The sequence below is a fragment of the Triticum dicoccoides genome, chromosome 3B (genome assembly GCF_002162155.2).
Source record: "Triticum dicoccoides isolate Atlit2015 ecotype Zavitan chromosome 3B, WEW_v2.0, whole genome shotgun sequence".
NCBI lineage: Eukaryota > Viridiplantae > Streptophyta > Magnoliopsida > Poales > Poaceae > Triticum > Triticum dicoccoides.
Genome location: NC_041385.1, coordinates 837,366,515 through 837,383,716, shown reverse-complemented (window position 1 = coordinate 837,383,716; position 17,202 = coordinate 837,366,515). Strand labels below are relative to the sequence as shown.

The window sequence follows — 17,202 nt, the reverse complement described above, 5'->3', positions numbered from 1 at the left end:
GACCTCAAAAGAGAGGGTCTCAGCACGAAAATTTCCCCGAGTTACTAAGACGACCTCTAGAGAGAACTGAGGAAACTTGTTTTGAATACGATCCAACAATATAATTTGTATGAGATATCACCTGTATTTCACAAACTAAATCTACAGTCAATGTTTGTCCCAAAATACAAGAGACCAAATAAACAAGTTTGGACAGGGAAGTATGAGCTTGAACCAACAACCTTTGCACAAGTTCCAAGATGCAAAGATAGAGCTAAGTTATTTATTGCCTCATTCTGTATTGAACAATTAACCTATAACCTGTTGGAATGGTTGTATGATACCTTGTCGATTGATGACATCAATATAAACTTACCAACACATTTGATTGTACACACTATTGGAGATGCCCTTAGGTACTCTGTCAAAAAATCCTTATATTATGATACAGAGGGAGTATATACGAATACGATCATTGCAATTGTATGTACTCCCGTGCAACACGCGGGCTACTAAATGATTGTAGGAGGAGGGCAAATGGACCGACGAGTCCATCCGCTGGTCAAGCCGGCTGTGATATTTTATTAATATACTCCCTACAATTCATATTAATATTTGTCTTAAATTTGTCTAGATATGGATGTACTCCCTCGTTTTTATTTACATCGCATATTAGGTTTGTCTAAAGTCAAACTTTATATACTTTCAACAAGTTTGTAGAGAAACGTGTTAACCTGTACACTACAAAATATATATCCTTGGATTCATCATTGCATATATTTTCACTCATATAAATTTGATAATGTAAATTTTCATATTCTTTTCTACAAACTTGGTGAAATTTTATAAAGTATGACTTTAGTCAAAGCTAATATGCAGAGTAAATAAAAACGGAGGGAGTGCGTTCTAGACAAATCTAAGACAAGTAATATAGATTGGAGGAATTATATATTTTTAAGAGATCAGGTCGTGGATTTTTAAATTATGCATCGTGTCAAGTAGACTATGCTACCTTTTTTATCAAAAGTTGTTGTAGAGTATTTTAAGATGTGTACCGAAGCACCCTACATCATATGTCTGTGTAATTTTTTAAGTTTGCTGTTTAATTATTGTTGAGATGTGTACCTTTTAATGTTTCCTTTCAATTATTGTTGAGAAGTTGTGGAGCTTCTCGGTGCCTCCGCCCTCGCTGACAGCCCTGTGTCCTTTTCTGCGCGAGCTCGGAGCAGTGGGTGGGGGTGGTTGGAGCCAAACAGGAGAGATGGCAAGTGGAGCTTTGCTGACGGAGCGGAGACAAACAGGTGGGATTGGATGTCACCCCGGCCTGATTACTGTAAGACACTCAAGAAAAGTATTGACCTCGGAGTTGCTTCTTTAATCCTATGTCTCCATCCTCTATCTCATCCATTTTGACGGAGCAGGATCTAGATCTCACCTCGCGTCTATGGAAGTCTCCTCTCCCATCCTCTTTCTTGGACAGCTTGAGAATTGATCCGGCAACCTAGCTCGGAAGAAATCATCACAAGCTTAATTTCCGCTCGACTGGTTGCAGCTGCAGGGCCTCGATCGGCAGGTAATCACCTTGAAACGAGCTTCTCCAGAGTATTTTGACCCCATATCTTCTCCAGATCTCATTTGTTCTAGTTGCCTATGGAATCACCGTATGAAGGTGATTTGTGTGTTTCTTCTGCTAATCAAAACTGTGACGAATATGTGTCCAGTAATAATTAATACAGAAAACTGTTGTTCTGCAATATTTACACGGGCAATCCAGTTCAGTGCGATCGGATGAGCATGGAATTTGCACAAATCTACATATTCGTCATATACTCAAAGCCCAAACAAGATGCAAGAGAATAGGAGTGCTGCTATGCCACCTCTTTTTCTATTGCAAAACAGAGGAGTGTGATATTTCTGCATTTATACCTTTCATGATCACAGAAAGAAAAAAAAACATCTAGGAATCAATGGAGCTGGGCCTGGTACCTACACAAATAATGCGCTTTCTCTTGTTGTAGGGGTTCTGTGACATCTAACTGCAAATGGAACTCCCATCTATTGCCACACGAAGGGACCTGGAGTGCATCCTATCTGATGAAACGGCAGAGCCCATGGCCCTGCCACTGCCACTTCTGCAAGATATCACCGATGATTTCTCTAAAGAGCATGAAATTGGCAGAGGTGGGTTTACGGTGGTTTATAAGGTACAGTAACTCTGATCTGCTCCGGTCTTGATCTAACTTTTTCTGAAAACTGAAGTTGTTGCTGACAAGGCAACTTCTCTCTGTAGGGAAAGCTTGGGAATAGGAATGTGGCAGTTCAGAGGTTTTCCAGTACGCATATCATTGAAAACATGTTCCAACAAGAACTTGAATGTCTCCTGAAGGTGAAACACAAAAATGTAGTACGGTTTCTAGGGTATTGTGTTAACACACAGGGATTTTTGGCAACCTACAATGGAAAAATGGTCATGGTGGATGTACCAGAACGGTTGCTCTGCTTCGAGTATCTTCCTAAAGGGAGTCTTGATAAGTATATCACTGGTAGGATCATGTGGCACGTAAAGTTTCTTTTAACTTGTATTTTCATCATTGAAGATCATCAATTTTCAGTTCACCATGCCGCATACTATCTATACTAAGCTGCCTTTATCATCTACCATTTGTAGATACATCTCACAAACTTCAGTGGACAGACTGCTTTCGAATTATCACAGGAATTTGTCAGGGGTTAAATTATCTCCATCAGAAAAACATTGTCCACTTAGATCTAAAGCCCACAAACATACTTTTGGATGATAAGTTCGTGCCGAAAATTACTGGTTTCACTTTATCTAGGTGCGCTGTTGAATCAGAAGACTGGGCTACTGCTTTAGTCTGTGGAACATTGTAAGTTTGCTAAGCCTCTTCGAAGTTCAGTCCTTTTTCCTGCTATGATTTATACTTAACACTATGTTACCTTGTTCATTAACCAATCACAAGGATATATATTTTTTCAGTGCATATATGCCACCAGAATGGCATGATGCTACTAAAATGACATACCGGTATGCGTACGATCGTGATATGTACAGTGTTGGTGTAATAATCATGGAGATACTCACTGGAAAGAGGTGTTGTCATCATGACATTGACATGGTAAGAAATAAAGGCTGTACTTCAAAACGAATGCATTACTTGCTTCTTTTTTCTTTTAGGATCTCTCTCTCTCTCTCTCTCTCTCTCTCTCTAGTTCATGATGGTCGTTCATCGTAAGGAAAACCCCCGGCCTGCATCTGGACCATGCATGCAGCCACTTTACTAATTATTCACAAAAGTCCTTACAAAGAAATACAACAGAAAGTCTGAAGTCACCGTCTAGGCAACATCTGTCGCTACTCCTATCCAGTTGATGAAGGGATGCTAATAGTCCGGGCCTAATACAACAGACCTCGAAGCCAAGCCTAACATCTAAGACCTGAGACCCCAACCTAGCCACTTGTCGAGTCTGGGGAACACACTGGTGCGGCGTGCTCTCAGAGGGCCGCCACCAACTGCCACCGCTCCATCTTCAAAACTGTACTGATGCATCAACTTTGCTCGGTCTAGCTATCGTCGACGCCACCACGGCGCCGAACGACACCTCCTCTCTGCGCGGAAACAACTGAGCATGTCGTGGTCGCCACTGATACACCTTAGCAACATGCTGCCAAGTACCACCAGTCGACACAACTTGAAGTCTTTGAAAAATCTGTCATGCGTAGCACCTGCCTACTAGGCATGACAAAGCGTAGCACCTGTCGGTCAGGCATGACTTGACATCTCCACCGAAGCTCAGTGCAAGACGAAGCCGCTCCACCTCCTGCCTCTGGCTTCCAGCGCTGCTCCACAAACGATGCTCCTAAGAAAGGAACGACACCACAGTGCTACCATCGTCCGATCTGGAACACCAGATCCTAGGGTTTCCCCCGGAGCAGCACGAGTGGGTCGATAGTAGTTACACGACGATGCCTCCATCAAGGTAACGGCGTAGAACGCCGCCATCGCCTGCCGTCGGCTCGGTTTTCACCGGCAACCATGTCTCCCCTACTCGTAGCCGGGACTAGATGATGGATCTCGAGATCCGATCACCAAGCCTCTGGCCGGCCATCTCTAACGAAGAAGATGACCACCACCACTGGCCAGCGAGACGACATGAGATGAAGTAGGGCCCTGCCAACGTGGTCCTGGCCAGCACAACCGGCGCTAGGCCCGCCGGGACCACGCCCCATGGCTGAGGGCAACGACAAGCGCTACCATGACGGGGACACAGACCCGCAGCCCAGATCCGGCCCACCCACGCGCCGCAAATTGGCCACCACCAGGCGCCGTTCAGGGGCAGCCCCTGCCGCCGTGAGGGACGCCGCCCCACGGGCAGCAGGTGCCAGCCACCGGCGGAACACCGCCGCGCGGCATCGGTCGCCGTGAGAACTGCGGGTCGACCTTGGCGAAACGGCGAGGACGCCCCGCCGCCACCTTCCCTGGGGACCACGCGGGCTTCGCCGGTGTCCCCTCCGGCGGCGGCGAAGCGGGGGAGGAGTGGGGAGGGGCGGCTAGCGGCGCGGTTAGGGTTTCCCCGTGCGCCAGAGGCGACGCGCGGGGGCGGGGTGTAGCGGGGGCGGCCCTCACTTATAATGATGGGAATCTATTCTTTCTATCAATGCATCTTAGGGCAACTTTTGTGTTTTCTCATGAGAAAAAATGATAAGGCAAACTTAAGTGGCCCTGTATGTGAGAACAAAAAGAAAGGCCAGCTTCTTTGTGTGGGAGATTGGTTGTGCAATCCCATCACCCGTGTCCATGTTGTCTCCAGCTGGAACTTTGGATGCATATTTATTTTTAATTAAATAGATAGTTGGTTTCTTCCGATATGTGAGAAGAAGCTAGGGGCACAGCCTAATTTTCTTGAGAATTTTTTATTGTTAGTTTGTAGTTTTGAAGTCCTAGTTGATGTGGTTTTGTGTAAGCTGTTGACATCATGTATGGGGCTAGTGGTGTGTGTGGGTATCTTCTGTGTGCCGCTCAGCGGTTTGTTATGGTTTTCGCCCGGTTTTCCACTAATTAACTCGGCAACTCTCTTCTTCTTATTTAATGGATGAGGCAAATCTTTTGCCTCCGTTTCAAAAAAAAAATGTATGGTGCTAGTATGTACTAGTACTGCATACTTTTATTTCATATTTTAAAAGATGGCGTTTCTTTTTCATAACTCACAAATTATATTCATAGGTAGTTGAAAGTTGGAGTGACATGGTGGAAAAATCACATAGCGACGTACAGATGGAACAGGTACGCATATGTGCTGAGATAGCAATAGAGTGCATCGACTTCAACCCGGCAAAGAGACCGGATACACAACATATAATCAGTAGACTCGATCAGATAAAAACTATGGGCGGATATGTCAAAACTGGCATGATTACTTCACATCAGGTAAGATCACTCCCATGGCATCCATGATGTCCCTCCCACAAAACATAATCTTGATAGCTCGTGTACACCTCCATTTGTACTTCTGTTGCTCTGAGCTAGCAGATGAAGTGAAGTGTCCTTTATGGTTATTTGAACAGGCCGAAGATGCTCCAACTGAACTTCATCTAGATACACCTGACACGCCAAGAGAGGCAAGCTCCAAGGTGCGCTCTCATTTGAAAGTACATGTAACTAGTGGTATGTTGATAAATCTCAGATACCTATACGTTTGTGGTATCCCTATTCCTTGCTAACACATGGCGAAATGTTTTCGAAAATGTTTCTTGAAGCAAAAGAAACAAAATTTCAAATGCTATTTTTTTTCAAAAACGAATTACACATGGATATGTTCACGTCTTTGTGAGCCTGTAAATTTTCATGGAAGAAAGATAATTTTTGCACCTGCATGATTGGGTAGTTTTGCATAGTACGAAAATTGCTCCTCCACTCGCCATTTGCGTTGATGAGATATTCGAGATTTCCCAACAAACCGGAAAGGAGGAAGTATATCAGATGGATGAGAACACAACTTCCTAGTTGTTTTTCCTAGAATTAACATGGAGGGAGTCTCAAATTAGTAAACATACTATTTTATTTGGGCAAAGTCCATATCGATTATATGGAGTCACTAATAGCAAATTAAATTTTCCCTCATGGTCATTTTGCTCTACCAATGATTTTTGATATGATATGTGACTGGCATACTCATTTGAGATTTTGCCTCTTGCAGGTGTTAAAGATTGGCGTCGGTGCTATCTCAAAGCGGAACTTGAAGAAAAGAAAGATTTGGGCGGCCATTGAAAACAATCCTCACCATTGTGCTTGGCTTGAGGGGACGAGAGAGATGGAGGAGGACCCAGTTACTGTTTCGCTCGGGCCCTCGGGCCCTCTCTTCCAGAAGCTTCATTCTGTCATTGCTTCGCAAGACAGTCGGCTGAAAAGGGTTAAGGTCGAGATCCAGTTTCTCGGCCAAGGACTCAAGGGATTGTGCAACGGATTCAGCAAGGATCTATTTGAGGCGCCGCAGGATAGCATTACCAGGTGTTGGATGAGTCAAGTCCGGGATCTGTGCTATGATACAACAGACTACCTTGACGAGGTCATGCACTTCATCCAATACTCCGGTACCCGAAGGGGTAAGACCCGTATTTTTTTGAGGAAACGTCTTGGATCCAAGATCTTTCGGGTTTCCCGCAGGCTCACCTGGGTTTCGTTGCCAAAAGTGAAAAAGTTGAAGCGAGGCCCCATGATTGCAAAATTATCAGCATTGCTAGCTCGTGTCGAGGATGCAGATGAAAGACGCGAAAGATTCAATATTTCTCCACGAGAAACCAGCACACATGACCATTCACAAGCCGCCAGCACCAGTGTCGGTCACCTCATGGCCCAACTTCCTATCCAACTCCACGTCGACAAGCTCATCAGGCTGCTGGCCTTGGACCATGACGACAATATGATAGAGAAAAAACTCAAGGTGGTAACTATCTTTGGACCTGCAAGTGCTGACAAGACAGCAGTTGTGAGGACCTTTTATCACCAGTATGGAGGGAAGTTCCAGTACCGGGCTTTTCTACGTGCGTCCCGAGATCCAGATATGTGGAGGCTTCTCACAGACATGATCTCACAAATCAAGGCGCCACTGACGCATAACATTTCTGATGTCCAAGGACTTACTGGTGGTATCACCAAACATCTGCAAGGAAAAAGGTATTTCCTATCAGTTAATTAAACAAATCCTACTGTGATATTCATAAAATGAAGCTAATGGCAACTAATATACTTCTGAATTACTGTATCTTTGGGGCTGTCTGGATTAAACCCCAAATAAAGGCCAAAATGAAGCTTTGTTAACCATTTTTACATAAAAAAAGAGTAAAATAGTAAAACTAAATGCAAAGGGGATACCTTGCTGTCATACCAATTGAAAGATCAAGTCTATCAACTAGGGGGGCAAAAATAGGAGATTTTTTAGCCAGATCTTTGTATGTGATACATATTTTCTGTGTAATTTGGTCCTGCCTTCTGTATCTTGTTATGTTTATCTCTTGTCTTTTGTGTTAAAATAGTAATATATTTCGTTTGGCCGAAAAAAACTGCAGGTACTTAATTATAATAGATGATCTATGGTCCACGCCAGTCTGGGATATTATTATCCGAGCTCTCCCTGATGGTGATTATTGCAGAATAATAGCGACAACACAGGTTGAGGATGTAGCACTGGCATGCTGCAGTTACCAGTTAAAGCATATATATAAGATTACTCCTCTTAATGATGATCAATCAGGAGAATCCGAGGGTGGTTGTACTACATATTCTAGTTCCAAAGGGTTGAAAGAAGCTCTAAACCTTGTGTATAATAATCTTCCACCCCATTTGAAGGCATGCTTGTTATATATGAATATGTATCCAGAAGGGTACACGACCAGGAAGGATGAATTGGTGAAGCAATGGGTTGCTGAAGATTTAATCGGCTCAGTACACGGACAAGACAGAGAGAACACCGCAGGATGTTATTTTGATGCTCTCGTCAGTAGTGGACTGGTCCAATCCGTAGATACCAATCATAATGGTGAGGTGTTGTCATGTACGCTTGACCACATGGTACTGGATCTTATCAGACAAAAATCCATGGAGGAAAACTTTGTCACTGTTGTGAACTATTTTCAAACAATTCTAGGACTTCCTGACAAGGTCCGTAGACTGTCTGTCCAGTTGGGAGGTGCAAAAGGTGCAAATACTATACCAGACAATATGAGAACATCCCAAGTTAGATCACTAGTATTTTCTGGATTCTTCACAGGTGTACCCTCCATTGTAGAATATGGGCTTCTTCAAGTTTTGATTCTTCATATTTGGTCTGATCAAGACAAGACTTTTGACCTCACTTCAATTGGTGAACTATATCGACTGAGATATCTGAAGATTGAGTGTAATATCACCGTCAAGCTTCCAGGCAAGATTCGAAGGCTGCGGCACTTGGGTACTCTGCAGGTAGATGCAAGATTAGCGGTTGTTCCATCTGATATTATTCATCTGGATAAGTTGCTGCACCTCCGCCTTCGGAGCGAGTCTATTTTGCCTCATGGGGTTGGCCATATGACATCTCTTCGTACTCTTGAGTTATTTTGATCTCAACAGTAACCCAAAGATCAATTTGATGGATCTTCAGAAGCTGACAAATCTGCAGAATCTTCAGCTCACCTGTTCTACAGTACCGCCAGCTGAATGCCTTGAAAAGAATATGCAACTCCTGAGCTCAGTCCTTAACAAACTTAGCATCCTGCAGTCTGTAACTCTTGTACCTGCTACAGGCTCCTCCAATGTAAATACTTTACAGGCTGATAATGATACTGGTGCTTCAAGCATGATCATTTCATGTGATGGCTTCAGCAGCATGTCCCCTGCCCCAGCCCATCTTCGGAGATTCGAGTTGTCACGTCGCTGCTGCATCTTCTCCAGACTCCCAAAGTGGCTTGGTGAACTTGCGCAACTCTGCGTTCTTAAGATTGCAGTTAAGGAGCTATCGAAGGAAGATACTGATATCATGAAAGGATTGCCTGCCCTCACTGTTCTGTCGTTGCATGTCATGACAACGTCTGCAGAAATGATTGTCTTTGGCAAGGGAGGGTTCTCAGTTCTCATATACTTAAAGTTCACGTGCACTGTGCCTTGGCTGAAATTTGAAGAGAATGCAATGCCTAACCTCCAGAAGCTCAGGCTAGGTTTCAACGCAATGGTAGTGGATAAACAAGGGATCATTATTGAGCACTTGTCATCCATTAAAGAGATATCTGCAATAATTGGTTGTGTGAGCGTTGGTGCAGGGTCTGCCTGCCAGAAAACTATTATGAATGATCCAAGAAATCCTAAGGTGCAATGGATGGGCTCGATTTTTGTTGGCGACGAAGGTACAGGATACGTGGTGACACATGAAGCCCAGGAATATTACAGACCTCAAGGTAAGGTTTATGGGACAAGTGAAATCAGGTATGAAACTGATGGAATTCAAGATGAGAAAAAAGAAACCGCTAGTAAAAACAATCCAAGAAATCAAATGGTGCAATCCATGGGTTCAACTTATTATGGTGGCGAAGGTAGAGAAATGGTGACACACAGTGGCAGACCCAGAAACCGAGCAAGGGAGGAGCTAAGTGGGACAATGATGAGGCTGAAGGTGCTGGTCTGGTTCTTGACGCCCATCACTGTGCTGGGCAGGTTGCTAATGCCCATGATCCCCATACTTCTGGCCATAACCATGTTGGGATGGTTGCTCTCGCTCATCATCCGCTTGGTCTCTTTGAAGCAGCATTCCATGACCACCGAAAACATATTTTAACACTCCTGCGCCCCGGCCCGCTTATCTGGTATGTCCATATACACGGGGATCTGGGCCAGCCGTTTCCGTAAGATTCACAGGCCACGGTTATATGGTGCGTGTTAGTTGTGACCCGGGACGTGATCCACCTACTACATAGCGTAGGGCACTGTACACCGAGATAAGGACAAACGCTATCGGACACTACAGGAGGCGGCCCGTGACTCTGTGTTTCATCTGCGTCCCCCCTTGTATCTAGCATGCTGGGCGGCGGGGGAGGGGAATTCAGCTAAAGCAGCTACTCGCGACTCCGGCGTGAGTCCCATATCGGAATCCGCCCAGCCGCCGTCGGTAGAGGAGGATAAGTTCTTGGGAGATATGAACGAGCAGACGCACGGCTTCCCACCATTACTGCTCGGGCGCTGGTGTGCTCCTGATTCTTCCAGTACAAGATGGAGTAGTACACACACCAGATAAGATTGGATTGCCGGTGGCGATGTTGAATCTGTGGTCCGGCACAAAATCCACACGAAAAGGGGATTCAGAAGCCTGCTCATACGGGAAACATAGTTGGATTAGATCCCACCCCAGACAAGCAACGCGAAGAGTAATGGAAGCAGCTGCATCAGTGCGTACCTATGGCCGGCCGCCGGATTGATGTTGCAGCCGAGCGCCGGCGCCATCGAATCGCCGCCCTGCGGCCCATCCATCTAGCTATAAGTCAAAGAGCAAGAGAAGAGAGAGTCAGATGTGTTCACGGGCTTGCAGCAGGGGAGGGGGCGGCGGTGGAAGACAAAGCTACACTGAGCCATAGATGGAGCAGTAGTGCAGTACCTACGTGACCACAGCGACGGTAATAGCCTGCTACCACAGTGACAGTTTCAACAAAACTGGCTTACTTGTCGGGCATCTCGAGATACAGTGAAAAGATTCTACCGCTGGGATAACGCGGCCCCGGCACAGATGCTCTAAAAATCCGCATCCCCATGACCACTCGATGGGATTTTGCCGCAGCTGCCTTGGTCATTGTGCTGGGCTGGTTGCGTCGATCGATCCAAGAAGCTCCTGGAGCTGGAGATCCGCATCATCCCAGAACTGCAGCAGGCGATGCAGGCAGAGGATGATGCAGAAAGCAAATAAATTGAAATCTGATGTGGCCAAGCTGGACAAGATGGCCGCCATGCTGAGGCACGCCCATGAGGAAGTGGAAGACATCTTCGATGATGCTAAGCAAAAGATCGTCAGTGGCCATATCCTCTATGGCGCCGTGCAGACCTGCATTGGTTGCTTCAACAGGAGCTGTCTGGGGATTACAGGCATCGCCCAGTGCAGATCGTCTCGGCTACTGCAATGGACGCAGAGCATCTCCGCGTTGCTTCGGTGGTTCCGACGCATGAATGGATTTCTGTTCTCTACCACATGTTATGCCCACACCCCCTCAAATTTCTCGGGGAGATGGTTCTGTTGCTTGTACAGCTCCTTTGGCTTGTTCATTAACTGTTGCAGGTCCATGTTCTACTGGATAGTTCATGCGATTGAGTGTGCCTGCTTGTATCGAGGCTGGTCCTATGACGTGGTTGGCATCATAGGTTACCAGGTACACACCCAACCTCACCTATATTAGTTTAATTAAGGTTTAAACTAGTCCTATGTTAAACTTTGTGAGTATACGTAGGTATAAACCGTAAACACATGGAAGAAATATTCTTTTGTTATCCAAGTTGTCATGTAATGTGGTATGTGGAAATACTTGATATACTCCCTGTTTAAAGTTTCTCTTTCAAACCGGAAAATGCCTTTGGTGACCGAGCTCACTGGAGGCCTCCAAATTCAAATTTCAAATTTCATTAAAATTCATAATTTTAGATATGAAAATTTTCTGAAAAAAATTACAGATACATGAAGGCATAACACATATGTGTGTAAATTTTCAGGGAAAAATACGTTGAAATGAGGGTTGTGCAAAAAAGAAAAATATGGGGCTGTTTAACACATGATACTTTTAATCCTTCCAGGCCATGAATTTGTCTTTTTTATACAGGTCGCATTTCAACGTATTTCATCCTGAAATTTTACACACATGTGGGTTACATCCTTACATACACGCAATTTTTTTTCAATTTTTTTTCAAACATAGAAGTTTGAATTTAATTTTTTTTAAAATAAAGGCCTCCATGGAGCTCGGCCTCCAAAATGCCATTCTCATATAAAAAGTTTATACGGGACAACATTCCATGACCAATTGGTGGCTAAGATCCAATACACCCTACATCACAGGAGGTAAGTAGAGCACCCTAAAATAAGAGATCTAAGTATGTGTATGCATGATTAATTTGTTACCATCTGAACCAACCCTTCAACAATTTTGTCCGAGTTATGCTTGTTGGCGTTGTTAAGTGGTCGTAACAGGATGTTATTTTACTGTACTTGAATATAATAATGTTTCAACAAACAAACACGGGGTGGTTTTCATAGTAGTAGCTATGTGCTTGTGTTTTGTACTGAGTTCCGAGATTGCTAGTACGTATTCCCCGTCACCATTTCATTAATCGAATATACTTAATTAGCACCGGTTGTTTCGGTACCTGACCTGACACAAATTTTGGTTGAGCTCCACATCTGAAGAAGAGGAGAAGTGCCCGCTCTGTTCCGCCACATCTGCAGAAATTAAATTAAATTGATCAGACACGATATTGATTGAGTGGGTTGCAGCAAGAAGCACCTTGTTCAAACTGAAACCGACGGCGGATCGATGAGACGAGGCGAGATATATGTACCTCGCGAGATCCGATCCGGTACCAAGGCCAGGGGTCGCCGTGCCTTGCCCAGAAATCCTCGCCGTCGCAAGGGTCTTCGAGACGCGTCGACGGCGGGGAGGGGCGCGGCTGTGCTTGCCCCCTCCCCGGCGAGAGATTCTTTTTCTTCCGCGAGACTCGGTAATGGACTCTGATGGTGAGGTGAGCGTGTGGGCTGGACCGTTACGAGGTGCATTAGATTTTCCGGCCCATTGAGCATGTTTCTTTCTCCAAGTTTGTCTGGATTTTGCCCACATAGGCGGGAGCTCCTATCTCCCGCTCTTTGCGGCAGATTGTATGTCGGCTGAACGCACATGCTACTTACAACTTTAGCGATACATGATAGAGCGAACAAGGCTAGTACGTTAGCAATGCAAAAATATATATTGCTTCCACGACGGATCGAATCTAAGACGTCTCGCAAAAGACGATGACCCGCTGGCCAGTTGAACTAGCTCCCGCTGTTGACCATACAGCAGTGGAGAGCCTTAATGGCCAACTACAACGCAGATCCAATTGTTTTTGAAATTTTGAAGGACCAACATTTTTTTAACAAAAATGTGAAAGCTACATGAACCACGAACACTATTCATATTCATGAACAAAAATTATAAATATCAAAACATTTTTTACAATGCGAACGTTTTTCTAAAATTGAACATTTTTTGTGGATATGAACCTTTTTTTCACAATCACGATTTTTTCTCAAGATGTGAACTTTTTTATAATCCAGAAAAAACAATTCAGAGTGCAAACATTCGTTTCAAAACAGGGAAATTTTCTGAAATTCCTAAAAAAAATTAGAAAAAACAATTTATGGAACCCTGATATTTTTTGACAGTCAGAGCAAAATTTGGAAACACAAACAAAAAATGCAATCAATTTACGGAACTACTGAGCAAAACTTGAAAACACAAAATGTTTTTCAAAAATGAACAATTTTTGGAAAAGCGGAAATATTTTGAAATATGAAAAAAATTGAGAACACGAACATTCTTTTTGAAACGGGAACGTTTTCTGAAATTCCAAAAAAAATGAAAAAACGGTCATTTTTCGAACGTGGATATTTTTTGGAAACCGAATTTTTTTTGAAAACACAAACAGGAATTTGCACAAAAAAATAGATCATCCTAATAAATTTTGAAAAATGGGAAACGTTTTATAATTTTCTGAACTTCCAAACAAACTTGAATAATAATTTTTTAATGAAAGCAAAAAAGAAAATGAAGCAAAAAATAAAAACAGAAAAATGAAAGAAACTAAAAGGAAAAAAGTAACTGAAAAAGAAAAAAGGAAAAGTAAAACCGATTCATGAACCTTCTAGAAGGTTCTCAAAACCAGAAAAAACCGGCAAGAAGACTCTAGTAGATTAGCAAAACCGAAAACAGCTGCAACACGTTAACAGGCCCGCCCATGTCACCGCTCGATCACCAGGTCGTGTGCCAAAGATCGACAGTTTGACGCATAATGTATCAAATAGGATATTCCCACATAGGCCACTCTTTTTCTATAGGAAAAAATTGCCTTTATTTTAACTAAAAAAACACAATTCTGAAAATAAGATAAAACATAAGAACCAAGATAATAGACTGTGGAGAATTCAGAAGATAATTATGACTACAAACAGGAAGAAAACATTACACCTTAGCTAAATTGTGTGCATCTCCGTTTGACTTGTGGCAAAATAGGACCTCACGGAGTTCTGCTTCTTGACTTGAATCTCCCGCAGGGGAGAGATAATAAACTTTTTTTGAGGGGTAGATAATAAAATTTCTTAAGTTTGTAGACCTCATACTATTGATAACTTGTAAACAATACGTAAATAACCTTGTACTGATTTGCAAATCCATCTCTAAGGAGTTGTCTCTAGAATCACCATATATAATTCAAAAGGAACCTACGTATGACACTTTGATTGTATACCATAAAATCCTCTACAGTGATAATGATGCACGTATTATTGATTAATTATTGGTACTCGGAAACATTATTTTATATCAGCATGTTTTGAATAGCGAGCCAAACAAAAATATGTATCCGACAATATAAATCTGTGCCATATACATGTTGGGGAACGTAGTAATTTCAAAAAAAATTCCCGTGTGCTGCTCCTAGGGTATCAGACTTGTGCAATGCAGTTGTCTTTTTACGGTTTGATTAAAGATGGATGACGCATGAGTGATCTTGAATAATTAGCTGCCGAGAAAAAAATTCCCGTGTGCTGCTCCTAGGGTATCAGACTTCGTCCTTGGATACAAAAAGGCATCAGCTCCTTTAAATGAGTTCCCTAATGTCCCAGCTTCTAATTTTAAGAACATGTTCACTGAACTTTCTTTTGCGTTGAGCTCTTCCGGAGATAATTTTCTGTATTTACCTATTAAGAAGAAAGGGAAATCTTTGATATGGCCTGATACTTTGATGTATGTCTTGGCACAAAATATGGGAAGATCGGGCTGCATCATAGTACATATCGGTAGTACATATATCAATTCAATAACTTACAGTACTATGAATTAGGAACATAATCAGATTGTACAGTGTGCAGAGAGATTTATGGAACTGTTAAACAGCACACCTGCTAGTACATAAGGGGCAAATGCACCTGTAAATCTTAATCTACCAGCTTCACAAAATCAGAAGATCATAACAAGAAGTCCCGAACGTACAGGAGTTTCGTCTTATCGGCCATCTGGATGCATGATCTCTGAGAATACAACTTTCTGTCCTGAGATGCTCATTGTTGAACCTGAAGATGGTCGCACCCTGGTGGCCATGAGTGATGACATGTTCAACAATGGTGTCCCCTTGGAGAGATTGCAGTCATCCTCCTGCAGCAGCAGTGCGATCTGGAGGCTCCACAGAACATCACTCATAGATGGCCGATCTATGCTACGTTCAGCAACACATTTCTCCGCAGTCTCTGCAAATTTTCTGAAGCACTGGGGGGTGATTTTGCCCTTCAGATAGGGGTCGATGATCTCACCGAGCACACCTTTCCTCTGGCAAGACAGCGCCCAGTCACGCAAGCCCACTTGCTCCTCGGGAAGCTTAGGATCAATTGCTGGACGTGCGCACAGAACCTCAAACAAAACAACCCCATAGGAGTATACATCTGATTTGTTGGTGAGTCGCCGCCTGCGGAAGTACTCAGGATCTAGATATCCAAAGGTGCCTTTCACAGCAGTGCTCACATGGGTATTGTCCACGTCTTTACTAGCCTTAGACAACCCAAAGTCCGAAACCTTTGCCACCCACTTGTCATCCAACAAAATGTTAGTACTCTTCACATCACGGTGGATGATGGCCTGTTTGGCACCCATGTGCAGGTAGTGCAGCCCCAGTCCGGCTCCAATGCATATGACAAGGCGGTGCTCCCATGGCAATGGTGGTTTGTTGGTGTTGTACAGGTGCTCCTGAAGTGTCCCATTGGCCATGTAATCGTACAACAAAATCATCTCGGACTCCTCATCGCAATAGCCAATTAGTGACACAAGGTGGCGATGCCGGAGATCGGTTAACATATTGATTTCATTCCAAAATTCTTGGATGCCCTGCCTGGACAGCGGGTTACCACGCTTGATTGCCACCTTCTTCCCACCAGCTATCTGACCCTGGTATACATTCCCAAACCCACCTTTGCCTAGGAGAAAGGCCTCATCGAAGTTGTTGGTGGCTTCCTGGATTTGTATAAACGAGAAGTGGTGGCAAAGCTTCAAATCCGTTGTGTGTGAGGTGGTTAATGGCAATTCTCTGTGTCCATTTCGAGGATTGCAGTTAGTTCTCTTTCGTCTGTGCATAACACAGAAACATGCAAACAACAGGGCCAAGAAACCAACAGCAGCTCCACCTCCAGCGATTGCTGGGATTCTCTGTGTCCATTTGGAGGATTTATATGTTTTATTTTGACCATGAGATTCTGTCCCATCATGATTTTTCTTGAGCGTAAGGTTGACGCCAGCAAGATTGTTGTTGCTGTTATCCTGCAGCTTGAAGACCTCCAGTCCATTCAGAATTGCATCATAATATTCTGGACGGGTACTGAGATCAGGGTGGAGTGCTACCCACAGATCTGTCTGACCATGACCAACTGTGATAATGATGTAGTTGGTGTAAACTGGTATACCAGTTCCTCCGCTCGAGAGAATGACATCCATCTGCACTGCTGTCTGGTTGTTAATGTATATGAAGAAATTCCTCTGGTTTACCTTGGTTACTTCATACCCTATCTCACAGAAATGGAACCTCAAAAGGTAGTAAAACCCTGCATCGACTGGCAAAATCCATGTAAGATTGTACATCATGTTGATATGTGAATTTATCCCCATAGATCTTGCTGTCCAATAGACGTTGAGCGGTGCTATGTGTCAAACAACATATTCTCTGTACGTGACAAGGGGCTTCCGCATCTTCTCCTGATAGATATCTTGGTAGTTCGGCTAGGTAGTTAGCTAGAGTTTATCTCTCCTTTGTAATCTTATCTCTATCTAGCTTCTTCTCCAAGATGTAATCTAAACTGTATGCGCTATCAGGGAGGTGCGCCCCTGCCTATAAACACGTACGGCGTCCCCTCTGGTTGAGGCACGACGCTTTCCGCCATCGCACATGGTAATCAGAGCCCTTCTCTTCC

General features: G+C 43.8%; 2 protein-coding genes and 1 pseudogene across 2 annotated transcripts; 1 reads left to right on the top strand and 2 right to left on the bottom strand.

The window, feature by feature from the left end:
- Positions 1-1,402: 1,402 nt before the first annotated feature.
- On the top strand, positions 1,403-11,039 carry LOC119278798 (annotated as a pseudogene).
- Positions 7,047-16,917, bottom strand: LOC119278799 (receptor-like protein kinase FERONIA). The gene is made up of 3 exons (XM_037560144.1): positions 12,558-16,917; positions 12,371-12,438; positions 7,047-7,158 (listed from the first exon to the last, which is right to left on the bottom strand). Exon 1 carries the CDS (start codon positions 16,898-16,900, stop codon positions 15,254-15,256), a length of 1,647 nt encoding a protein of 548 aa, XP_037416041.1. The 5' UTR covers positions 16,901-16,917; the 3' UTR covers positions 7,047-7,158; positions 12,371-12,438; positions 12,558-15,253.
- LOC119278801 lies at positions 9,816-10,779 on the bottom strand. The gene is made up of 2 exons (XM_037560145.1): positions 10,417-10,779; positions 9,816-10,329 (listed from the first exon to the last, which is right to left on the bottom strand). Exons 1-2 carry the CDS (start codon positions 10,488-10,490, stop codon positions 10,014-10,016), a joined length of 390 nt encoding a protein of 129 aa, XP_037416042.1. The 5' UTR covers positions 10,491-10,779; the 3' UTR covers positions 9,816-10,013.
- Positions 16,918-17,202: the final 285 nt, after the last annotated feature.